This window comes from Typopeltis vanoorti, chromosome 21 (genome assembly GCF_054136105.1).
Source record: "Typopeltis vanoorti isolate ZY-2024b chromosome 21, IOZ_Tvanoo_1.0, whole genome shotgun sequence".
NCBI lineage: Eukaryota > Metazoa > Arthropoda > Arachnida > Uropygi > Thelyphonidae > Typopeltis > Typopeltis vanoorti.
The window spans coordinates 93,442,318-93,470,158 of NC_143569.1; the positions used below are offsets into that span (position 1 = coordinate 93,442,318).

Sequence of the window (27,841 nt, forward strand, 5' to 3'; positions counted from 1 at the left end):
CAATCACACATGCTTGCTTGCCGTCAGCCCCACTTAACCTTTACACTCTACAATTAATGAAAGTGTAAATATTTATTATTATTAACATCCAACCTCCACAGAGTCAGAGACTCGTCGTGGGAGGTAGATACTATTGCACACAATGCTCATCCAGCCGTGCTATAAACAGATTTGATATGTTTACATTCACAACACACTCAGGAAGTGCATTCCACTCACCAACTATTCTCCATGCAAAGAACCTTTTCCTCACTCTGCTGTTCACATGCTTTTTATACAGTTTTTGTTCTATCACCCCCTCTCATTATATGAAAAAATCTCTTCCAATATGTCTCAATCATATCCTCTCCCCCCTTCCTCCTGTTCTTGAGGCTTTGCAATTTACATTCTCACAATCAGTCCTCCTACTTCACATTCTAAAGATCACTGACAACCTTTGTGAATCTTCTCTAGACCCTTTCCAGCATATCCTCATCACCATGAAAACCCAGTGACCACATCTGTGCATAATAATCTATATGAGGCCTGATCAAGGCCTTATACAATAGCATCATAACCTCTTTATTTCTGCATGTCAGGGTCCCTTGCATCATTGCCATCATCTGATGTGATGTGTTCACAACTTGTGCAATGTGGCTCCTGAATGTCAGGTCCTTGTCCACCACCACCACTCCCATATCTCTCATCATGACTCATTTCCTCCACCTTCTTTAAAGTTTCCTCACCAAGTATATACTTTGCATTCCATCATTGCTTACCAAATTTCAAAACCTTACACTTTGCAACATTGAACTGATAGTTCCACTTACCTGCCCATGCATGCAATCTATTCAAGCAAGGCCATAACATCCTCTTGACTCTGCATTGCTCTCTCTCCAATTTTGCATCATCTACAAACAGCTGCATATCACTAGTTCAACCCATCCCAGTATCATTAATATACAAATTGAATGACAATGGTTCCAAAACTGACCCCTGCAGTACACCACTAGTGACTTTCCTCTTACGGGATACTGCATCCCCATATACAACTATCTGATACCTATCTGACAGCCAGTCACTGATCAAACTCTCTTATCCAATCCCATCTGTTTCAATTTATTTAATCATTTATCATCTGGGAGCATATCAAAAGCTTTTGCAAAATCCAAGTACACCACTGTATATGCAATCTCCCCTATCCAAGGTATTTGTCACCTTGTTATAGTACATAAGTAAGTTAGTAAAATTAGTAAAACATGATCTTCCTTTAACAAACCCATGCTGATAACCACAAAAGAATACTGCTGTTTTCAACCCAATTCTCTATCCTACTTCTCACCAATCTCTCTAGTACTTTCACCATAACTCAAGATATACCGATTGGCCCATAATTTGAAGCCACAGCCTTATCACCACCTCTATGCTGTGGAACAATTTTACCTTCTTTCTACTTCCTTGGAACCTGTGCTGTTGTAAGACTGATTAAACAAGCATACTAATGCTAATTCCCTGGAACATTCCCTTAAGACGTGTGGTGATGTCATCAAATTATATCGCCTTATTAACATGAAGGTTATTTATTTCCTCAAATACCTCCTGTTCACTCACAATTAAGCCATCCTCTCCTATATCCTCTACACTTAAGTTCATGATTCCACCCTGATCAGGATGAAACACTCTTATAAATTGATCACTGAATACCTCAACAATGTCTTTTGCAGCAGTTACCAATCTACCATTTTCATCCATTAACATTATGTTGCCATGATCATTCTTCCTTCTGCTTGCCACATGTCTAAAAAAAAAAAAAACTAGTGAGGTTTTAAGTGAAACAGAGGCATTACATTGTGTTTTACTCTGTAGCACAGGTGTTAGGCTTATGTAAACTTAGTTGTAAATGAGGTAATTTACACTGGATATGCTCATTCTGAAACAAGGTGGTGTGTTTCATCACGATGCATAAGCACCTGTCAGGGTTTCTTTCCCTGTTCGTCCATTTCATCAATATGTATATGACAGCACTGCTCTGGATGGACTGAATTTGAACTTTGGGGCAGAGCTGACTACTATCGGGTGCGTCCCCAGGTGCAGATCGGGGAACAGCCTTCAGATATGGAGGCTAGCTGCGATATAAGCAGAGCAATCTGGCGAATAAGCAGCCGTGGACCAACAGCGACTGAGCTATCAGGGCGTGGGGGAGCAGAAGTGGCAACTCTGTTTCACTTAAAACCTTACAAAGCCCAATGACAACTCGGTGACATGGCGAGTAGTGTTGCCATTAAATAAGCACCTGCTGGGGTCACTGCCCCTGACATTGGGAAGCAGCATTGTCAGTATTGACACAAGGTTGAAGCCAAATGATGACGGAAAAGCTTGTGATCAGAGATTTGCAGATGGCAATATGATTATATTGTGTACAGTCTGTAATACTGCAGAGCAGAAAGCAAACGGAGAAACTACTGCTCTACCTTATCTCCAGAACAACCACCATGGCGAGCAAACCCTTACAATTGGCCCCAAGTTCCCGGCGTCCCTTAAATGGGACAGGGGTGCGAAGAATCTCCGGGCTCAAAATGGTATCCACTTTTAAAATTGCAACTTGGAATGTCAGAACTCTGTATGAAGCTGGCACATTAAGAAATGCCACAAGAGGAATGAAGAGGCTGGGCATCCGGATTTTGGGAATTTGCGAGACAAGATGGCCAGGATCTGGAAAGTGTCAACAAGATAATACGACAATGTATTACTCTGGGAATGATGAGAACAAACATCGACATGGTGTAGCTGTAATAGTAGATGAAGAAATCAATAAATCAGTAATAAATTGGATTCCATTTTCTGAAAGGATAATGCTGTTACAACTTAAGGGAAACCCCGTTAACATAAATATCATCCAAGCTTATGCACCCACATCTGACAAAAGTGAAGAAGATGTTGAAGAGTTTTATGAACACCTAAAAGAGATTAAAAACCTTACAAAGAAACATGATATAAACATAGTGATGGGTGACTTCAATGCAAAAGTGGGAAGAGGGGGTGATGGAGAAATTGTTGGCGAACATGGCTAAGGCACCAGAAACGACAGAGGAGATCGCCTAGTCCAGTTCTATCAGGAAGAAGATCTAACAATAGCAAATACCTGGTTTAAACTTCCACCCAGAAGACTGTACACTTGGAAATCGCCTCAAGATAACCAACATAACATTGTCAGAAATCAAATTGATTATATACTGATAAATAAAAGATTCCACAGTAGTATAAAGAGTGCAAAGACTTATCCTTGAGCAGATATCTCATCAGACCACAATCCCATAGTTGCAGAAGTACGTCTTAGATTAAAATCAGCTAAAAAATCACAAAAGAAGAAAAAGAAAATTGATGTAGAAAAACTGAAAGACCCGAACATAAATAAAAGTGCCAAGACACAGCTTAACCTGCGATTACAACAGATTAACATAGAAGAAAATAAAAGTGTGGAATCTCTTTGGAATAGCTTAAAGAATGCCATCGTAACAACAAGTATTGAAGAAGTAGGTTATGTGAATAAAATAAAACAACAGGAATGGATGACAGATGAGATTCTTTCTCTTATTGATACAAGAAGAATGTACAAAAACAAAGACCTTGCCAGGTATACAGAAACACATAACATCATCAAGAAAAAAATAAAAGAAGCCAAGGAAAATTGGATGAAAAATTTATGTACTGAAATTGAACTGCTTCAGAAGAAACATGATAATTTCAATCTGTATAAGAAAATCAACGAAATTTCTGGAAAACTGAGGAAAAAGCTAATAGTGTCTCTAAGAGACGAAAATGGAAAAATAGTTCTAGAAGAAGAGAATAAAGCACAGATTTGGATAAAATATGTAACAGAACTTTTCAATGATACTAGACAGAAGCCTATAAATATAAAAGATAACATTCAAGGACCAGCAATCATGAAATGCGAAATAGAGAATGCTATACGAACAAGTAAAACAGGAAAAGCCAGTGGACCAGATGGTGTGCAAACAGAATTTTTAAAATTAATAGAACCAGATAACATCAAACTTCTTGAAAAACTATTTAATAAAATATATGAAAGTGATGAATTTCCATCAGATTGGCTCAAATCTACATTTATCACTGCCCCAAAGAAACCCAAAGCGAATTCCTGTGTGACTTCCGACTTATTAGTCTAATGAGCCAAACATTAAAAATATTTTTGAAAGTAATTCAGAATCGTATTTATAGAAAAAGTGAAGAAACTCTAAGTGAAACACAATTCGGCTTTCGGAATGGTTTTGGTACTAGAGAGGCCCTTTTCTGTACCCAAATATTGATACAAAAATGCATAGAAAAACAGAAATCTGTCTTTATGTGTTTCATAGATTTTGAAAAAGCATTCGACAAAGTCAGACACACTAACTTAATAGAAGTCCTTCAACAAATAAGGCTAGACGAACAAGACATAAGACTAATAACAAATCTGTATTGGAATCAGTCAGCTACCGTTCAATTAGACAACATTACCACCAGTGATATTAACATCAAAAGAGGAGTGAGACAATGATGTGTGCTCTCACCACTCCTGTTCAACATATATGCAGAGGTAATCTTCAAAAAAGCATTGGAAGAATGTTCAGAAGGAATCACAATAAATGGAAAGATTGTTAACAACCTTCGATATGCAGATGACACTGGGCTAATTGCAGATAATATTATGGACCTCCAAAAACTCATTGACAGAGTATACATAGAAAGCCAAAGAATGGGAATAAATATAAACATCAACAAGACAAAATACATGATCATCAGAGCAAACATCCAGCCTCATCAATGAAACTGACACTCAATGGGAAAAATATTGATCAAGTGTCAAGATATAAATATCTTGGTTGCTGGCTTAATGAACGGTGGGATCCAGAAATAGATATAAAGACAAGGATTGAAGTTGCACGGCAGTCCTTCATGAAAATGAGAACACTATTCTGCAATATAGACCTAAACATGGAAGTCAGATGCCGAATGCTGAAATGCTACGTGTGGTCTATTCTGCTCTATGGAGTTGAAACATGGACATTGAAGGCAACAACCATCAAGAAAATCAAAGCCTTTGAGATGTGGCTATACAGAAGAATGCTAAAGATATCATGGACAGAAAAAATTACCAATGAAGATGTCTTAAAATCCATTGGCAAAGCTAAACATTTTATACAAATAATCAAGAAACGAAAAACATCATATCTTGCCCACATCATGAGAAACAGCAAATACCAACTTCTACGAACTATTTTGATAGGAAGAATTGGTGGCAAAGGAACTAGAGGAAGAAAAAGAATATCATGGTTTGACAACATCAAGACGTGGACAGGAAAGAGCAGTGCACAGCTGTTCAGATTAGCACAAGAGCGCAGTTTGTTTGTCAAGATGGTCGCTGACCTTCGATAGAAGATAGCACAATAAGAAGAAGAAGAAGGGTTTTTCTTTGATTGATTTACCCATTTCTGCTCATACTGCACTTTTGTTGTCCTTACTGTGTCACTCTCCTTGTTCTTTATTCTCTTCATGAAACTGATTATTCATCTTGTACTGTTTCCAAAGTACCTTCTTCCAGATTTCATGCTTAAATCCCTCATTCATCCATTTTACATCTATCTTTTTCAGCCTTTTGGCCTTCCGAATACATTCACGCATTGATGCTGTTATGTATTTCTTTGTCACTTTCCAAGCAGCATTTATTTCCTTACTGCTCATCTCTTCATTCCATGTTATAGCTCCAAGGTGTCTCCTAGGCTTGTCATAATCACCAGCCTTGTACTTCCACATATATCCTTTCCTCACAGAAGTCTGCAATATGGCTAGCCACAACCCAGGTGATCACTTCATGATCAGTCTCACCAACTGGAGGAAAGTGTGAAACCCCATTTTCAATTACATTCTCTGATGATATGATCAGATCTGAAACTCTTGATCCTTGTGTGCCCTCCTTTATGTGCTGCCTGAGATAGTTATCTCCCAGAAACTCAAGAAATTAATTTTTCTTATTCCAATGCTATTTCTTCATTCCAATCTATACTACTATAATTAAAATCACCCATAATAATTACTCTTCCTTTATTTACTAATCCAAGTTGTTTATACATTTCTTCATCTCTACCCTTCACATTCCATGGCCTATATAGTATGCCCACACTTTGTAGAGCCAACCTTGGTTTTGTGCCAAGAATAGTCAATTCATGCCAAAGGGGAGAAAGAAATAAAGGATGTATGAATTGGCCACCAGCATGCGAAGTCACATTCTTTATACGTAAAATTTTCCAACTGTTGTACAAGCAAAATAGTTAATACCACTTTAAGAACTAGAATTTTCATAAAAGAAAAGCTAATTTTTCGATGTACAATAATAAACACTCATCCCACGAAACGCATTGATTACCCTAATATCAGAATGGATTCTCCTTCTTTGGACATGCGCAGGAAGTTCAAAGGGTCTTGTATCTGTGGGCATACAGTAGCAACATCCAACTAAATATTTCTTCCTGTCAACTTCCACCTCACACCACACTGCCTCATAACTACTGCCACTATTTCCCTCTTTCATTTCTACCTTTTGTGGACTTAATTCTCCTGCTATCATCAGCAGCAGCATTCCCCCTTCCTTCTTGCCCTTTCTATCCTCACGAAAAATACTGTATCCTTCCATTTCTATTCCTGTTACGATATCATTTTCATTCAACCATGTTTCACTTATTCCAATGATTTTGGGGAAAATAAACTCAATCACTGAAACTATTCCATCCCCCTTATTTCTGATACTTCTGGAATTTGTAAACAAAAACAGCAGGTCATTTTTAGTTCTATAACAGTCCTATACAAGCGATTGGTTAGTTGTGATTTCCCCCACCACACCTGTCTTTCATACTGAAAATAACAATACATCAGTGTGTGGCAACAACAAGCAAATCGTAGAACAGGAATACAAAGTACATACAACAATCAGTTTATCGATTAAAAATAGTTGCCTCATGCTAGAAATTAATATTAATAAATAATATTCAAATTATTTTTGATGGTTGCATAAGATGAGAATCTCCCAAACTTTTTTTTTTGGGGGGGGGGGATTTTGATTCAGATTAGGCCAATGCAAAAGGGCTTCACAACTTTCTTTGAAAAGGCATTTGTATTTCAAACTGCTTCTGTGGAGAAGACAAGCTTCGTTCCACAGGATGCTGTGTTTAGATACATTCATTGAAAGTCTGCTCATCACATCTATCAAAAAAATTGGTGTTATCAAGACATTAATTAATAGAGTATATAATGTGTGCTCCACTCCCTCAAGCTTACAACAAGAACTTCTTACTATCAAAACTTTAATGAAATTCAATGGTTACAACGTTCTCCAAATCCAACGGATTTTATATATGATCCTGTATATGAGAGAGGTCACAGGACCTATTGTCACATCAATGCTGTGTGTTGGGTGCAGATAAGGACTCAAATAGTTTTTGAAGAGTTGCAGGTTGTAGTTGTTTGGGAATACTTCTTGAGGAATGCTGCTTCAGAGATGGACAGAATAAAAGAGGATGAATATAAGCAGGTTCGGTGTGTTTGGAGTTGCACAGCAAAGGGGATGCTATCAGGTGCTAGCACCCTTTTACTGTGTTAGCAGGTGCAACAGAAAGTGGAGCAATGATGATTGCAAATTCACTGGAGCCATTGACCATTGGAATTACCTGTAGAATAGATAATAGATGGCGCTGAAACACTGAGCCTGTGAGATAGAGGTTGAAGTGAGTCAGTAAGATAGGGATTATCTATGGTCCTAATTGTGCATGTCTCTGACTAGTGTCAAGGGTTTTAAGAGAAGTTTTAGGTGCACCACCCCAAACATGTAAGCAGTATTCTAAACATGGATGGGTTTGGGATTTATATATAGCGAAGAGTTGGTTGGGTGTAAAATGGGCTCTTGAATGAAAGGAATGCCAAGTTTATTGAATTCTGAGGAGGCTCTTGATGTGATGTATCTATGCCAGAAAAGACTGGAGGTAAACGTTAGGCCAAGAGAAGATCTGATCTTGTCTGGTGATTCGTGTATTACTGAAGGTAAGGGTAGGTGAGCTTGGATCTCTTTTGTGCAAGAAAAGGCAGGACCATGTTTTGGTGCCATAGAACATAACAAGATTGTCCTCACTCCATTGGAGGCTAGTATGTATATTAATGTTTAAGGCAGTAGTTGTAGATGATCTTGTATCCTGAGATCGGTGTACTGCATGGCTTGTCAAATGAGTACGATAAGTGGACAGTATTATCGTCTGCGAAGCTGTGGTTGGGATTAGTGGTTATTGTGAGTAGGGTATATATATACAGGAGAAAGAGAGTAGGTAATAGGACTGAGCCTTGAGGTACTCCAGCATTGGAGTACCTCAAGTGTGATGCTCGAAGTGAGGGAGCCATCTACCATGACTCACAGAGAATGACTAGAGAGAAAGCTGGCTACCCAATTACAGAGGATGGTTGGGAGACCGAAGGATGGCAATTTGTTTCATAGGCCTCAATGCCACACACACACACAGTCAAAAGCTTTGGAATTGTCAAGGATGATAGCATAAGTTTCTCCAAATCTTTCCATGGTATGTATTCAGTGGTGAGTGATGTAAGCTACAAAGTTAGAAGTGGATCTTAAATGGTGGAATCCGTACTGGTGATTGCTGATTAATTCGTGAGCCTCTAAGTAGTGGAGGAGTTGGCTATTGATTACTTTCTCCATTATTTTGGAGAGGACAGAGGTGATGGTAGTTCGATGGTGGACTTCTATCACCCTTTTTTGAAATAGGATGGATATGAGATTGCTTCCATGCATTGGGATAAGTACCAGATATGTATAATAAATTATGGCGGTGATGCAGGACGGGTGTAAACTGTGGAACACAGCATTTGATAACAATTGGGGAGATGCCATCAGGACCAGAAGACTTGTTTAGTATCCAAGTTTAGTAGTTTTCTGATGATTTTTGTTGAAAAACTATAGAAGGCATACCATGCTTAAATTCTAGTTTGGAAGTAGATGATTTCTCTTGGTCATCTGTGCAGGTGGTTAGCTTTATCTAGACAGAGGAGGAAGTGCAAGAGAGCAGAAGTTGCTTCCAATGGCCTTAGCAAGCATATAGAAGGCATGGTTTCCATTTGGACAGGAGGTGACTTTTATGCTGGCCTTTATGAAATCATATTTGGATCTACTGATGACTGATTTGCATATGTTATGTGCTTTGATATAGGCAGAGCATGAAGCTGGATTTCTTGATGTGAGCCACATGCGGTAAGCTGAATTTTTTTCTTTGACTGCTCCTCACATTTTTGATTGAATCAGTGCTTGGAAAGTGGTGTGGATTATGGGTTGGATTGAATGGGGGATTGAAGGTATTCATACCAATGAGAATAATTTCTGTGACTTGTTTACAGCAGGTGTTAGGGTCAGGTGAGTGGAAGCAATAAGCAGACCAAGGAATAGAGTAGAAATTCCAGAGGTCATCCCAGTTGACTCCTTGGTAGTGCCAGAGGATGCGAGGTTGGGAGTGGTTGGAGGAGGGACAGAGGAGACGTGTACAAGATTGTGGTCTGAGTTGCTGAGAAGAGAGGTGACCTCTACAGCTTATCTGGAAGGAATACTTGTCAAAAAGAGATCCAGAATATTTGGAGAGTGAAGATGCTTATCAGGGATTCAGAGTGGGTAGATGTACAATTTGTGTTAGGTCATTACTTATAGCAAAGACTTCCACTTCTCATCCTGCTTGGTCAGTGGTGTTGGAGTAGGGGAGCCAGTTGGAAATGTGGACATTGAGATAACCCAGGAAGATGACCTCACTATTTGGATAGCTGGATTGCAGGTGGCCAAGTTTCATTAAAAGGAATGTGAAGCAATCTGAGTGGTTATTAGTATTTGGAGATCAGTAAATGCAACAAATGAAAGTTGGAGCAAGGAAACCTTGAGCCAGAAAAGGTCAAAAGCAGGGAATTCTAAATTAACCATTCTCTGACAGATTATGTCAGATTTCACAAAGGCACAGGGGTCACACTTGTGATGAACAGAATCGTGAAGTGTGTAGTTTGGACACTGGAGGTGGATAGTAGTAGATGTAGCTGCAGTCTGGGTTTCAGTCAGAAGTAAGATGTCTGCTCTGGAAGACTGCAAGTGATGGCAGACATTGTTTATGTTAATGCCATGGATATTAGTAAAGTGGATGTGAAAGTGAGTTTTTAGTGAAGAGTTAATTGAGATAATTGACTCCTGCATTCCAACACCTAAGGATTCATAGACCGACTGCAGAGTTTCAATCCCTTATATTTCTTGTATCTCTGAACCTATTGGTAGAATTTGAAGAAGTATCTCCTTAATATCACATATTTTCCTATTAACAAATAAAATTTTTTATTTGTTACTATCTTCAAAAGATAAACTTTCTCCTCTATCTTTAGCTGGTGCTAATCAGATCCCTTGTGAATGTAATTTGACACTTTTGAGCAGATATGCCATTCTGTGGAAAAAATAATTAACATTAATACTACATTGAATACATGAAACCTGAAAAGTCTTGCCTGGCACAGCATAGTATTTAAACTAAACACAGTATCCTGTGGAATGAAGCTTGTCTTCTCCATAGAAGCAGTTTTAAATATGAACTCCTTTTCAAAGAAAGTTGTGAAGTGAAGCCCTTTTACATTGGCCTAACTTGAATCAGAATGATTCTCTTTCTCCAAAGTTTCAGCAATTTTGCATTTTATCTAAATATCAAAAATAGTTTTAATATTATTTATTAATATTAATTTCTATCATGCACCAACCATTTTTAATTGGTAAACCAATTATTGTATTTACCTTGTGTTCCTGTTCAATTTTCTTTTTGTTTCCCCACACTGATTATATATTAATAATATTATTTTCAGTACAAATATTTATACTTTCATTGAAGTTTATTGCTATGGTTATCATGTAATTTTGTTATTTCATAATTATGCCACAGATACCTTTAAAGTTGTCCAAATAGATGTGTGCTTTACTAAAGCAATTGATGTGACATCATCAGTCTCTATATGAGTTGCCACTTCCACTCATGAGTAGAAGTATAAAAGTTTTTTCACTCTGGAATAATGAATGACGGAAAGTGAAAAAAATGGAGAAAGGCAGGTATACAGAATCTCAGTATTTAATAACTGTACAGCTTGTCACTTCCTCCTGGAAACATTTCACTATTGTGGAGAGTCATGAAAGTCATGCATCCATCTAAGCAGCTAGCAGATCAATTTTTGAATACAGTCACACTCATTAGAAGAAGTGGAAAGTTTTTTCAGCTGGTTGCAAATTAAATTAGACTTGCCAAGAATTATATTCTTGTTAGATTCTTCATGTGTTCTTGTAATTAGATTCTTCAGCATAAACAAAGTTTGTGCATAAAGAATCTTTATGATGACAAGAAGAGTCAAACAAGAACATACATCTTAGCAAGGTTAATCTAATTTTAAAGTGCAAATGTGCAAAACCTTGTTTCGCTTCCCTTGGGAAAAAGGATTAAAACCAAGCATAAAATTTCTTGGTATCTTTAAAATTAGCTCTTTTTATACGGTATGGTGCAAAAAAAAAAAAAAAAAAAAAAAAATCAGTACTGAACTTCGACCTTCGGTACGTATAGGATGAGATATGCTGTTTGACTGCATGCACATTAATCGAAGAGGACGTATAGAATCTATGCCATTACATTTAACTGTAGCAATAGTGTTGATGTTGGAAGAAAAGACGTTTATTGTTTAGCCTTATTTTCATTCATATGAAGTTGGTAGAGCAAATGGTCCAAGCCTACAACATATTCAATTTGTATATCATTTTCGTGTGTCCCAAGCAATAGCATCATCTTTACCTTAATCGAGAGGTTCTGATGTACTGGAATTATTCTGCTGCAACGCAAAGGGCATTCGGGGAGACCACAAACTGTTAACACAAATGAGAATCATGGGTGTTTGCTAAGCAAGTGTTACAGCCTCTGAAATGTGGTCAATAGTGAACAGTGGTAAAACTTGGGATACTAAGGCAGGCCCTACAGAGAATCCTTAAAGGACCCCCATGATTCTCATTTGTGTTAACAGTTTGTGGTCTCCCCGAATGCCCTTTGCGTTGCAGCAGAATAATTCCAGTACATCAGAACCTCTCGATTAAGGTAAAGATGATGCTATTGCTTGGGACACACGAAAATCAAGTAGGTGAGTGTTTACCAGCAATAGATTATGCTGCATGATGGGAATGCTGTGCACATGTGCTGGCCAATGTCTATGAAGATCTGTCCTTACTCCATAATGTCTGGTTCTCAGACGAAGTGCATTTCCATCTAAGCAGTCATGTAAACAGATGAACCTACAAGTTTCTTGAGACCTGAATTTGTCTGTGAGAAACCTCTTCACATCAAGAAGGTTACCACATGGTGTACAGTTTCCAGTTATGGCATGATTGGGCCCTACTTCATTGAAGAGGGTAGTGTAACTACGACCTTGAATAGCGAACACTATTGAGAATGTGTTGGTTCCATTCACCCAGGATTTGCATAGGATGTGTTGTGCAAAAAAACGTTCCATTTCATGCACAGGCATTCCAACAGGATGGAGCAATCTGTCACACGTCACGTGGTTCTAAAGTGTATTTATCAGAACACTTCCCCAGGAGGCTCATTTCAAGGTTCACAGAATTCCCGCCCTACACGTTCTCCTGATCTTACATTGCTTGGTGCCTTCTTTTGGAGCATGTTGAGGGAATGGGTATTCCACCATCACCTGCCTTCAAACCTTGGTGAACTAAGGGATTGTATGTCCCTGGAATGTACAATAGATACAATAAACTCACCCTGGAGTTTATTGTATCCATTGTACCTGTAACTTACTTTGTATATTGGGAAACTGGATGTGCAATTCCTATCCATAAAAAATTAAAAAAAAAAAAAAAAAAACCATTAAATTTTACAATTTTGGTGAAGCAGGCCTCTCAGATCACACTCTTAACACCCTACACCAAATTGATTAGAAAAGTATCTATTCTTTACATCATACAAAAACCTGGTATGAATGCATATTTAAAGAAGCCTGTGAAATTTTGATTAACCATCATAATCTTAACAATAATGGCTGCATAAAAATTCCAAGAATTTGTATGCAGCCATTATTTTGCAGTGTTTGCTAGAAAACTTGTTTTCTAGCAAACACTGCAAAATAATGACATCTTTTACATCAATAAAAATTGATGTAAAAGATGTTTTTTTATGCATTTTTCCTACAAAGTATATGAGGAGTCATAATGTTTATATTGCATCGAACAGAATTGTTTTTTGAAACAGTCAATATTTTTCTTAATACTTGAATGGTGTGCTGTAGATTTTAGTAATTAGTCATTGTTCTGTAAGATAAAAAAAATTGAAAAATTGAAATTGATAATAATAACAGGACTCTGCTGTTGATGTAGTAATTTTTTTTTTTACACCAGAGGTCAGGCCAGTAGTTTTAACAGTTTACCAATTTAACTTTAGCATACCATTGTAGATTGTAGTGCAGCTTGTTTCTTTGTATATATGTAGCTAAAATTTGTATATATGTATTCTCCATGTTACCTTAAGGTGAAGGTTGAAATGTCAAGTGATTATTTTGGTTTATATTAAACTGAAGTTTTACTCGATAGTCGTTTCCATAATTTTTATAATGGAAGGATGATGTTGGTCAATGATAATGGTAGAAGTCAACAGGAGAATTCCGTTTTATTTTTTTCCCCCGCAATCTTCCTTTTTCAGTAGTTCCTTTGCCAAGTCATATCCAAATAAAACTGAAGTCACTAAGATGAATTACTGTCATCATTATTATTATTATTATTATTGCACCCTACATGGAGTTGACAGACTCATTGTGGGAGGTTAATTCAACTGACAACATATTTATCATACTGAATCTTAACTTAATCTATTAATGCCTTTCTTCAACCGGTTCCCAAGTTAGTTGATTTCTGGCACAGGCAAGCAGATTTTTTCTCCCGGAAACTCGGGTTTTTCGTCCCATAAACTCAAGAAAATTGACCATAGAACCCATGTTATTTCAGACAAAAACATATCCTGTTAGGGTTAGGTACCAAGAGATGGCAGCACTTGTTTGCCAGTCTCTTCATCAATGGCTGCCTATAATTAGTTATAGACACGGGCCAGGTATCTCTGATTGGCTACTTGTGGAGATTGAACTGCTCACTCAGTCTCCAAAAACTAGATAGTTTAAAGGCCTTGCCTACTCCCTATAAGGGAATAAAAGACGTTGGCTTACTCTATTTATAATCTCATCTGGATTAATCTGATAAAATCCTCTCACTAACTTAAATGGCTCTATCATATCACCTCTTTTCCTCCTATCCACTAAACTCTGCAATCCACATTTCTTCAAACTCTCTCCATAGCCAGCATTCCAAAGTCCTGATATTGTCTAAGTCACTTGTCTCTGAACATTCTCCAATGTTTCTACATCACACAGAAAAATCAGGTGTCCAGATTTGAGCACAGTAGTCCAAGCGTAGTCTGACCAGTGCATTACACAATGACCGGTATAATGCACTTTATACAGTGGCACAACTACTTCCTTATCCCTACATGTTAGAGTACTTCTTATCACTGCAGCACTACAATGTGCAGCTTTTGCAACACTAAGAATATGCCCTCTAAACTTCAGTTTACTGTCAACAATCACTTCCAAATCTTGAATCTCATCCACTTCCTGCAGTTTGGCACAGGAAGTGGATGAGATTCAAAATGCAACACCTTGCACTTATTAATATTAAAACTACAATCCCATTCTTTGTCCAAATAAAAAGTCGATGTGCTAGAAACCAGTAATTAAGGATAATCCTGTATATTTGGTTGGTATATTTAAATAACTAAAAGGTGTAAATAGCTGAACAAACAGTACAGCTGTGAATACAGATATGACTGTGGTTTCATAAGTTTCTGGCCTGACTGACTTTTAGAGGTGATAGAAAGAAATCAACTATGTCACTTTTCAGCATAATCCTCCTTTACTTCAACACATCTTGAATTAACATTTCTCTTCCCTTGAAAAAATAGTCTGTACTTTTGTCTGCAAAATGTCCTAAACTGCATCTTTCACGTCATTGTCATCTGCAAATTTGCTTGATTTGTGCTGTAGGATGGGTGTTCAGTCTCCTGGAAGTCACAGTCCTTTGCAGCCTTCACAAAAATAGCCATATGGATTGGAGCATTGTCGTGAAGCAGGTGAACACCATGACTCAGCATTCCTTGTCTCTTCTTCTTTATGGCATTGCACAGTTTGTGCAGGGGTGAAGCATAATATTCTGCATTTACGGTGGTATTTCTTTCCTCGAAGTCAATCAAGAGAATTCCCTGGCAATCCTAAACGATTGTTGCTATGATCTTCTTTGTAGACTGAGTGACCTTGACTTTTCTCAGCAGTGCTTTGCCTGGTTTGCACCTCTCCATGGATTCCCTTTTGGAAAGAGGATCATAATAAAGGACCAGGGTTTCACCCCTGGTGATAATGGATTCCAGCACTTCTCTCTAATTCCCTTGGCAAAGCTCTAAAAAGTTGCAAGAACAGGTCATTACACAATGCTCCTTCTAAATTGAGAGAAGTCGGGACAGCTTCTTGTGAATGATGTGAAAGATGGTTGCTATAGAAAGCCTCAACCTTGTTGAGATTTCATTGAGCTCTGCCGTCTGTCATTGAGCAGTTCCTCCTCAACAAGAGAGACATTTTCCTCGCTCATCACGAGGATCATCTTTGATGCTCTCTCTTCCTAGGTGCCACTGTTTAGCCCATTCCTTCATGGTGGAATATGAAGGAGAAACTTCCCCATAAACACCATCCAGTCGCTGTTTGATAGCACTTCAAGAAAGCCTTTCTTTGGTGAAAGTGCAGGACTCAATTTTTAACAGTAGAGACACTTAGCATGCCACGTGTTAGTCAAACAAGTGCCTCCAACAGAATGACGCAGGTAGAGAGTTGAAACTTTTACACTAACCTCCTCATAGATGGTGCTATCTGTCACACATGGCGTTTTAAAATGGGAGCAAATTTTGTACGTCAGGCCAGAAACTTTTGGAACTTACCTCGTACTTTCATTGGAATCACATGAATTACTAATAATTCACAGTTGTGGTATTGTATGTATCTCCAATAAGTTGTCGGGGTGGAGCATGTTGTGTATGATCCTATAACCCCCAGACAAGCATGTTTGCATTTATGGTGGACATAAAACTTATGAAGAGAGAGAAAGAGATTAGAGATTTATTCGTGAACTATAAATAACTAACCAATAAAATTAATAGATTTGGTAGCTTAGTAAATTGCAAGAGGAAGCGTTCATGCAGTGAACAAATGATGTTGATCAGGCAATTCATCTAATCATGGTAGGAGTACATGTAGATTGATGGAGCAGCAGATCATATTTTACAATTTGTTGTATTGCTATGTGTTTTACTTATGTTTCTACTTGTGATTTATTTCTGTTTTTATTTTTTACATATATGATATATATCACTCTGAAATGTTCAACATGTGAGGAACTGATTTCTAAATGTAAAAAAACTGTGATCAACATTGGAATTATCTACCTGTTCAAGAATTCTACCTTCATCACATTAGTTTTTTTTTTTTTTTTTTCCCTCTCTATGTCATTAACTCTTGTTTCTTATCATGCATGAATATCCTGTGTATACTAGTATTTTGTTGGCCATCACCAATTGCATAATGCAATCATTGAGTGCAGAAACCAAATGATTTATGTAAAGCAAATTTTTGAAAACAAATAAAGATGTGTGTAAAAAACTTGAAATAAGTTCAAGTTTCTTTTGTCTTTAATGATATACAAAATCTTCAAATTCCATTTGAGATTTTGTATATCATTAAAGACAATTCACAAATGCTAATTTTATAAATAAAATTTCACTGAAAAATTGTGACTAACATGCTGTATATATGGAAAACTTTGTAAAAATACACTTGCCTGACATGAAAGGAACATAATATATGGTAAAGTGAATTCATGTGTGAAGTGAAACATGCACAAAACACTGCCTGGCATGAATATATTAAATTGCTCCCCACACACAAGGTCTGAAGACCTGTAGCAAATAAATGCTGTATGTGGACTGGGATCATGAGCATAGTAATTTATCAATATTCTTTTATGAAAATATTTTATTGAAAAAACTGTTCAACAGAATTAAGGTAGATGGAATGAAAGCTGAATGGAAGTAGCAAGTTCAGTGAAAAAAATTTTGAAAAATTTGAAAGCAGTTTTTTATTAAAATAAAGAGCCAAAAGGCTTCGGTTTGGTAATGCAAATTTATATAAATCAAGTGGATATTAAATCCAGCATTATTTCAAAGCCAAATGTAGAAACTATGAAAGTTGCATAAAAAAAAACAAAAAACAAAAGTTGACCATAGAGCTTACAGGAATACACTCTCCGACATTCATGAGTCACCCTGGCAAGGATCCTTAGAAGACATGTGTGCTTGCCCAAGTGTTCATTTATTTGCCTTCTATTGGTCCATTTTGATAAGGTTTCACTGGCCTGACAGCTGTTTTGAACTGGTTGGTTTTCCTCAGAGACCAGGCAGAAACCTTAAGAGAGCAAAAACTCTTGTTCCGTACTAAGGAATTTGAAATGTCTGAGAGGTGTATTTTTTGTAAGCAAACTCTCGGTCGGTGCATAAAGTATTTACTTCAATAAAGAGCCAAAAGGCTTCAGTTTGATGATGCAAATTTATATGCCCAGCAAGTGTATTCCATAAGCGCTCTGGTTAACTTTTTTTTACAAAACAACTTTCAGTTTCTACATCTGGCTTTGAAATAATGCTGGGTTTAATATCCACTTGATTTGTATAAATCAAGTTCCCCCTCCAGTCACTGTACTTGGCCTCCCTCCAGTCACAAACTGAAAACTAAATGGCTGCAGGATTTTTATGCTAGCTGATCAGGAAGACTCCAGATTCATTACTAAATGGTTTGGTCCTGTGCGCTAACCGGCATCTGGCCTGCAGAATTGTTTATTGCTGTACTCTTGAATGCAGGAGAGTGTGGGTCCTCTACAGCAGCACTTCCCAAACTGTGGGCCGCAGCCCCCTTGAGGCCATTAGTTTTGCTGAGGAGGGCCGTGAAATAATAAAAACAAATTTAAAATGTTTTAAGACTAAGTGTGCTATGTCAAATGTGTATGTAAGATGAAAAAAATGTAACACTTCATTTGATTTTTGCAATATTCACTGTGTATGTTATGTATTGAATATAAATACAACAAATATTATCATAATATATGTCTGTATTATGATTTTTTTTTTTTTTTTTCGATGGGTGGGCCGTGAAATATTTTAATTTTTCCAAGGGGGCCTTTACATCAATAAGTTTGGGAAGCTCTGCTCTACAGTATGATTAGCATGTCATTGAGGGTATCTCTCACACTACATTCGGAGAGAAGTGGGGGGCAGAAACTAGAACACTTGCTCTAGTGACCAAACAAGCTGTAGCTACTTCATGCCTCTAATAAGCAAGACGATGATATTTTATCAGGCAATGAAAGACATCTACCACCTAGAAGTCTTATTTGCATTTCCTCCAACCAGGGAAGGTATATATTTGTGGCATCAATGTCAGGTTCACCAGAGTCCCATTTGCAGAAACAGGTTATACCGTGGGAAGTTGGGGATGATGCCAGAGGCTATATATTGTGCATTAGAGCCTTTTACTAGCTCAAAACACAACTTCCCTATTATTCTGTCCCAATTTGTATTATGCTTATTTATTCCACTATAAATCCTTTTGCCCTAATCTTGCAATATGGAAGAAATTTTCAACTGAAAAGGAGTTATCCAATTTCTTCACAGATGGCAGTAGCTTTTTTCATCTGGAAACTTAGCAGTACTTCCTCCTGCAAAACACAATGTGCCAATGGAATTAACTTCCATGGCAAAATATAAGTAAGGTTTACAAATGCTTAATCTACTAATGGATGATGGGAAAATCATTTGATAATTTATGATTTGGTAATCATAATTTTGTAAATGAACTTAAATTTATGTATTATCTATACTTAGAGATCCACATCCACCATACCATGGCATTAATCAGTCTGCAGATGATGTTTGCACACGTATAAGAAATCTGGATGTGTTAATTCATAACATTAAAGCATTTTATGAGGTAAGAGGTAGACCTTTATAGCTGTTTTTCTTTATAGATATATCTTTATAGCTATTTTTCTTTTCTGTAATAAACACTATCCTTATTGAATAAAGAATGCTGTCATAATTTGTTTCATTTAGTGTAACATATAAATTTATTTATTTTATTATTATTATTCATCATCAACAGTGACCCCACTTAAGTGGGAGAAGCTGCAGAAGAAGATTATTCAAATTTAGTGGATATTGAATCCCACATTTCTTAGCCGAATAAGAAACTCTAAGATAGGAAATCTAAGAGTTTCATGCCGAATATAGAAACTATATAAAGTTTCGGTGAGTCCAAGCATAAGCCAACACCTGGTAGTACATGCTGGGGCAACTCGTAGTAAAGGTAGATAAAGCTCCAATCACTGTTCTTAGTATTTTCCCATAATATAAAACACATCTCCTAAAATGTAGACCCAGATGTAAAAATCCATTTTTACATCTGGGTCTACCTATTCACTGATGAGACCTCAATAAAGGTCGAAACTAGTCTGAGTAGTAACCTTCTCCCATAATGTATAACAGCATACATCTCTTAGGAGATGTGTTTTACATTATGGGAAAATACTAAGGACAGTGATCGGAGCTTAATCCACCTTTACTACAAGTTGCCCCAGCATGTACTACCAGGTGTTGGCTCATGCTTGGACTTGCCGAAACTTTATATAGTTTCTATATTCGGCATGAAATTCTTAGATTTCCTATCTTAGAGTTTCTTATTCTTCTAAGAAATAATGTGAGATTCAATATCCACTTAATTTGAATAATTTTGCATCGCCTAAGTGAAGCCTGTTGGCTCTTTATTTCAGTTATCATTATTATTTTTATATCACTATAGCAAAAAAAAAAATCACTATGGCAGGCAAATAAATGCTGTCTGTGCTGGGGTCAAGAGCAAAGTGATCTGTTATTATTCTTGAAGAGGTGGAGATTTTAGTCCTTGGGAAATTCTTCATGGGAAAGACTGTTCCACAGAACAGGTCGATAGAATAAAAGACGAGAGTAACAGGTTCAAGTCTGCAGTTCAGTTGTAAAAGGATGTTGGTCAGCTGCTGTTTGTGTTCCTGTAGATTTAAAAGAAATGGAATAAATAATCCATGCTAATTATGCTGAACAGTGATTGAATAACAGTGGACCAAGGACTAATCCTTGTGGAACAAAACTAGTTACCTTAAGTCTTGCAGGCTTACACCCAAACACCACTTTTTGATATCTGACCATCGGCCATCCTCTTATCCATGCTAATATTTTATAATCCAGGTCCCATATTTTCCAATTTATGCAAGTCTTCCATGCTGTATTCTGTCAAAAGCCTTAGCAAAACCTAAAAGTATCATGGTATCATTCCCCTTGTCTAGCTCAGTAGTAATGTTATTACAGAATGTGAGCAAGTTGCTAAAACATGACTTTCCCTTAGTAACCCATGCTGTTCATTGCAAAGTAGAGATTCTCTGTCAACCCATTTCTAAATGTGAGCTCTAACCAACTTTTCCAAAATCTTCATCACTCCTGAGATACTGATTGGTCATTAGGTGGATACATTGGTCTTTGCACAACCCTTGGGCAATGGGATTACCATACATTCTTTTTACTCCTGTGGAATCTTCCCTGTTCTGAGACTCAAGTTATACAGTCTGGTCAAAGGAATAGCATTTCAGCTGAACACTCTTTCAGCATCTGTGCTGGTATCCCATCAGTCCCTATTTCTGATTTCTTATTTGGTTTGTGCTACAGCTCCAATACCTCCTCCTCTTACACCTGAGTTTTTTCATCCAGCAAAGAGATAGCAGTATGTCTGAATGGAACATTCACAAGCATAGCCACTTCCCAAGGTGAGTACTGCATCATTGCTGTCACCAACTGGAGTCAAAATAGTTCTCTTTAAATGAAACACTCTCCGACACTATGATCCAATGTAATATTCTTTGACTTCGAATTCTGTCTGTCACGTGCTTCTTGAGAAGGTTGTCTCACAACAGCTCAGTAAATTCAGTTTCATTCTTCTCATAAGATTTTACTGCTACATCACTGTTTGGATAATTAAAGCCCCCCCATTATGATTACTCTTTTCATGCCCATCGTCTTTATTTGGTGATGCATTTCTTCATTGCTAACAACTGATTCACAAGGTGTGTAATAACACCCCACTATTTATTTGATCTTGTTAGATTCCACCTCACACACCAGAAGACTTGAAACTCACTACCACATGAAAAACTGTTACTAGTATTACAATCATAGATCTCACCACTGACTGGATTCAAGTCATCCAATATCATTAGCAGCATGCCCACTTCTCTCCTATCCTGTCTATACTTCCTAAAAATATTCTACCCTTTACACTCGATACCAGTTAGTATGTCTGATAGCTAGTCCTCACTAATGCCTACAATTTGAGGTCCCAACATATTGACCAAGGTAACAAACTCTACCCCTTTGTTTCTGATTCTCCTAGCATTGATATAGATATAATGAGCTTCCTGCATTATATACTATTGTTTGTAGTCTGCATGACACAGCTGCACACTTACAGATCTCTGTTCTTCTCTAGTGCCTTAGTTATGCAGATATCTTTCATGTTTGATGAGTCCAAACCAGACGAACACAAAATTGAAATTGTTCTCTCCTCGTAATCATTTCCATGATAATGCCCCATTCTGTCATTAACATAGTTACATAACATTGTCGCTCTTATACACATATTCTCACCATTCCTGCCATTTATAATTAAGTTTCCCTGACTCTCTTGTGTTAGGTCTCATACCAATTATTAGTTTTTCAAGACTCTTGATACCAAATGCTTTAAGTGTAGACTGCCCTTCTTATATAAATCTAATCTTCCCTCAGAGTTACTCCATGCATCCAAATCTTACATCCGTTACTTCTACACAGACTACACATCAAATCATTTGCCTTTATAGCCCTTCTTCTCAATTTTTATCATATTGAGGTATTATTCTTACGATTTTCATTTTCTCACTCTTCACTCTTTCTTCTTCCAACAACCTATTGAACTTATTGCTAATTAAGTCATTCATACTTACTATAATTATGATCTTGTTTATTTTTCTTTTCTGTTTTTGAATTGTATGTGTTATATTTTTAATTTTTGCTCTGAGAAAACTCGAAGTTATAGACTGCTCATCAACAGCATGTTTTATGTTAGTCACCATAGTAAATAATATCCTTTTTTACAATCATTGTTACTTACTAATTTACCTGATTCTGTGCTTTATTGTTTCTTATTCAAGTGCCACTGTACTTTCTGTAATTCTCACATTGTCTCTCTAATAATCTACTTTCTTGTGCATTTTTGGTGCCATTTTAAACTATAGTTAATATTTCAATATCTTAACAAAGATATGTTATAAAACACTAAAACATGAAAATGTACACTAATTATACTATAAAACACTACTTTTCTAAAGGACAAATACAGAACAGATAAAAATCACTAATTTTACATAGGTGCTGAATTCACTGACTATTCACCACTTCTCCTCCAGTTAAAAAAGAGTTAACTACTAGAATTAGATTAGAAAGATTAATATGCAGAACTGTAAGACAGGTAATTGTGATTGGATTATAGGCTACTTACAAGGCAGCTTTAATTAATTTACTACTATTATTATTATTAACATCAGATCTCCAAAGAATCAAAAAGATTGTGTGAGATACACCTCTCATGCAAAAAGATCATCAAATTGTGTCTTTAACTTATTCATGGTTTCTGCATTTAACACTCTCAGGCAAAGCATTCCACTTTCCACGCAACTTCCTTGCTCATATCCTCTTCATATAGTTTCTGGGATGGTCTGGAAGCTATATGAGGTATACATTTCAGTGAGCTATATAAATAAACTCACTAAAATGCATGCAGTTTTTCTCCATCATTACAAAGAATAAAAGTCATCTTTGATGGAGCAGTTCTAGCAGTGATCTCTGGCAATGCACATCACCAATTGGATTGGTTGATGGCATTGAGTAGATGAGTGGATAATGGCATTGTGTGTGTAGATGGAAGATTAAGCAATGTAGATTATGTGGAGTAGAGTACCTTCTTGCAATGAGCATTTGGCCTCTTTGGAGATATAATAACATCTTTATAGTGGATTCTTTGCTAATCATCAAATCAACCTACCTACTAATAACACATCAGTAAATGTTGAGATGGGTCTAGTGGTGATTCTTGAATATGCTATAATGAAAGGCAATATATACACTCCCTATATATTTTTCATTGTACAGTAGATATTTAAAATCAACTGTGGTGAATGTAGCATCTTTCTGCATTAAAAAAAATGTCTCAAATAAAAATGACTTAACTCATACCATTATGTATTACATGGATGAAAATGCATATAATTTTTTGTTAACTATAATATTCTATACAGCCTAGAAAAGGGGGGGGGGGAAATGTTTCAGAACAAACAGATGCTTGGTGATACTTCTGCAAAGATTCAGGAGAACATTTGAAGGAAATTTGTAATTTTAGTCTTGCCACATTTTCTCTTTAAACAATTAATGTTACGTTGCTTTTAATGTAAAATACTTGATCCAAGCTGAAATACTTGGATGCTATGAGACTTTTGAATGATTGATAATGATTAGATTGATACCCACTAAATTTTAAATTTTGTTACAGGATGTTCTTGGCCAGTTGCTTTTGATCAAAATTCCAGATATTGTTGTTTTAGCTAGAAATCCTGAAGAAGGTAAGTAGCAACAGCTAAGTATTATTTTCTATAGCAGGACTTTGTCTTTATTTATATATGTTTAGATTTATAGATTTTTAATTTTCCTTTTTTTAATTTAGTTTGTTTCTTTGCAATGGCAAAGCTAATTTTATAAAAAAAAATTTATAAATTTTATAAAACCATTTTATAAAAAAAATGACCTACACTAACCAAAAGTATAGATAAAATGATATATATATATATATATATATATGTAGGTTCAGTGTTCACTATTCTGCTAGTTAGGTTTGGTTTGGTGTGCTATCTGCACCTTGAACAAGCTCCTTGAAAGGAAGAAATATTCAGTTTCTCGCATCGTTCATTATAACTCTGAATTGAGATGGCATCAAGTGTGCATTGACCTTATTGAATGCTTGATAACCAGAATTTTGCTCTGAGTCGAAACTTGTTTTTTGGCTATTTCAAGCCTTCGTTAAATTTTTTTTTTTTAATTTTTTTTTTCCACATTTCATGTCCATAGATGCCATATGGTTACTCCTGTACCCCACCGGGTTTTGGGAGTGAAGTCTTCTGCTAGAATAAGTGGTAGGATAGCCCTTTCCACAGAGAGTTTGTAGGACAATCACAAACATTCATGCCCACTGTGGGATTTGAACCTGCAGCCTCATGGCTGGAGAGCGGACATGCTAACCACTCGGCCAACCAGGCTGGCGAAGTCTGATTACTTAATATCACTACTCTACTTCATTAAGTAGAGTGGTGATATTACACCTGGCAGTGAAGCTAATCTAATTCTCTGATTTTCATGCTGTAGTGGTATATTACAGCTCCTCTGAATTCCTTCAATTCTTTCTTTTTTCTTTTTTTTTTTTTTTTTTTTAAAAATCTTGGTGAGCTAATTTTTTGAGAACAATAGTCCAAGTGTGGTCTGATCAAGGCTTTATACAATAGAATGACAACTCTTATCTCTGCAGGTCAACATCCTTCTCAGTATTGCAGCAATCCTCTGATTTCCTTCACCACCTTTGCAATATGTTCACTGAATTTCAGGTTTTTATCAGTCATCACCCCCAGATCTCTTGTCTCCCATACTTTCTCCAGTACAGCTCCTTCAACAGAGTATGCTGCCTTCTATCGATGTATCTCAAACTTCAAGACTTTACATTTTACTGCATTAAACCAATACCCCCATTCATTTGCCCATCTGTCTAGTTCATATTCAAATCCTCTTGCAGGGTTGCTACATCTGCACTATTACTAATAACCCTTCCTAGCTTCACATCATCTGCAAACACCTGAATATCCCCCTGAAATCCACTGACAATGTCATCGATTTGAAGGTTAAACAATACAGGTCCTACTGGTCTTTGTGGGACCCCACTTGTAACCTTCTGCCTCCTTGATATTCCCCTGCCATACACAACTCCGTCATACCTGTCAGATAGCCAATCCTGACATTTAAACCCATGTGCTGCAATTTAAGTATCAGCTTATCATGTGGCACCCTGTCAAATGCCTTTGCAAAATCCAAAAAAAAAATGACAGAATATGCTTTTCTCTCATCAACTGCTCTTGTCACGTTATTATAAAAGGCAATCATATTACTAAAGCAAGAGTGCTCCCTTTACAAATCCATGTTGACTCTCACAGATAACATTACCTTCATCTGCCCAATGCTGTATATGGTCCCTCACTAATTTCTCCAAGATCTTAACAACTACTGATGAAACACAAACTGATCTATAATTTGATACTTCCAGTCTGCTACCACTGTTATGCAATGCCACTATTTTACCTTTCTTCTATCCCTTGGGTACCTTTCCTGTAGCAAGACTTTCATTGAAAAGCCAGGTCAACGGAGCTGTCAGTTCTTTAGCACATTTTTTCAAAACCAGTGGCTATATTCCATCCAGTCCCACAGCTTTATCTTCATTTCTCCAGGATGAAATACCCTAATAAAGTGTTTATTGAAAACTCCACTGTCCTCTGCATCAGTCACTCTATTCCCATTTTTAGAATGCCATTCTTCCACAATCATTTCTCCTCCTACTGACTAAAAAAATTCTCTAGGATTTTCTTTAGATCTCAGTGCCAATCTAAGATTCTCATATTCCAGTTTTGCCTTCCTTACCATATTGGTCACTCTCCTTGCCTGAGTCTTATATTCTTCATGCATCTGCTCTCCTCTCCCTATATCTTTTCCATAACCTCTTTTCACCTGCAGTTCCTGTTTGATATTATTTGTCATCCACTTTACACCAAATTATGTCCTCTTCTTCACTCGTGGAATACAGCTTACTATTGCTGCTAACAAATATTCCTTCACAATTTCTCAAACACTAATGATATCTCACCCTCCCAATTCCTCCCTCCATGGAACTGCCCCAAGTTAATATCTAGACTATTATAATCACATGCCTTATAATTCCACATATATTCTCTTCTCTTTGATACTCCTGCATGTGTATTCATCTTGTAGGTCATTTATTATGTACTACGTTTTTTTAGAAATCTATAATTAAGATGCTGACTTTACATTTATGTATTATAATGAGAAGCATTAGTAATCTTAGTGATTTCTCAGATATTTATGAATACTAATTTCAATAAATCAATGCTAAAAAATCACTCGAGGAAAGTATCAAAAAGATATTACAATGCATCACATAAAAGTTTAATCAGTTAATTTGGATTCATTAATTTGTAACATTTCTTCATTGTCCATGTTAACAGTAAATGTAACAGTAAATTGGAGTTACATGTCAGTTACATGTAAATTAGAAGTTTGCGGCCAGTCTACGAGGTGTTGGTGGCCTTCATCCGAGTTAATAGAGAAGAGAATGTGGCTTGAGAGAGCACTGGCTCTGGTCCTATTGTAGAATATGTCTCTTCTGTGTTCCTCAATAAGTAAAAGGATAGATTTAGCTGTCTGACCGTAAATTGGTTTGCCACATTCACACATGATCTTGTAGACTCCTGGATACTGACGAGGGAGATGTTTTACTTTAGGTCTACTTAGTATGGGGCGAAGTTTTGGAAATGTAGTGAAACAAGTTCTAATGTTGAATTTCTTAAGAATTTTTGCCAGTTTTGGGGAGAGAGAGCTGATGTATGGCAAAGATATAAATGCTCTTGGGGAAGAAGAATCTTCAATAGTAGGTGAACGATGGTGAGAGATAAATTTATCAATCTTCTTAAGAGAGAAACCATTGTTGACAAAAGTCCTTTTTTGTAAATTAAGTTAATTTTCAATCTCTGTTTCGTCTGTTAATAAAGATCTAGCTCGATGTGCCAAGGTTGAAATAATACCAAATTTTTGCAGAGGGTAGTGATAGGAAGAAGCATGAAGGTATCTGTCTGTGTGTGTGGGTTTTCTAAAAATGGAGATTTTGATATTTTCATCACATCTTGTGAGTTTTAAGTCCAAAAAGAGAAGACAGTTGTTACATATGTGTTATGTTCTCTCTCTCTGATTCTTGCTGATATGTTCCTTAAGGACTTCGAAGAAAAGACGATTAATTTCTCAACACTGAAACCCAAAATCTGGTACCATTATATAGATCATGTATTCCTTTTGGGAACACAGTTTAAACAACCTCAATATTTTTCTAGACCATCTCAACAAGTTTCATGAGAAAATCAATTTCACCTATGAACTGAAATCCGACAACAACAATTATAATAATAGACTTGTAAACTAAAGTTAAGTTTGAATTGTCAAAAAAAATGAATATATGTGTGTGAAAAACTAGGTGTACTGTTAATATTAGAAAGGATGAAAATGCATACACACTGCATGATAATAGAAGTCATTAAGAATGAAATGAAAGAATATATTTCTTGTCAAATGTAATATATTTTCTAGTTCAATTAAAAAAACTACAGTCATCTTTAATTCAGAATATG

The 27,841-nt window shown here is 36.6% G+C and overlaps 1 protein-coding gene across 3 annotated transcripts in view; it reads left to right on the plus strand.

Moving 5' to 3' along the window:
* Positions 1–27,841, plus strand: part of Girdin (protein girdin) — a 576,472-nt gene that overhangs the window by 32,139 nt on the left and 516,492 nt on the right. For all 3 annotated transcript variants that reach the window (XM_090411135.1, XM_090411137.1, XM_090411136.1), the window contains exons 3-4: positions 19,104–19,209; positions 23,884–23,953. In XM_090411135.1, coding sequence (XP_090267261.1) covers positions 19,104–19,209; positions 23,884–23,953 — 176 coding nt within the window. The remainder of the gene's footprint in view (positions 1–19,103; positions 19,210–23,883; positions 23,954–27,841) is intronic.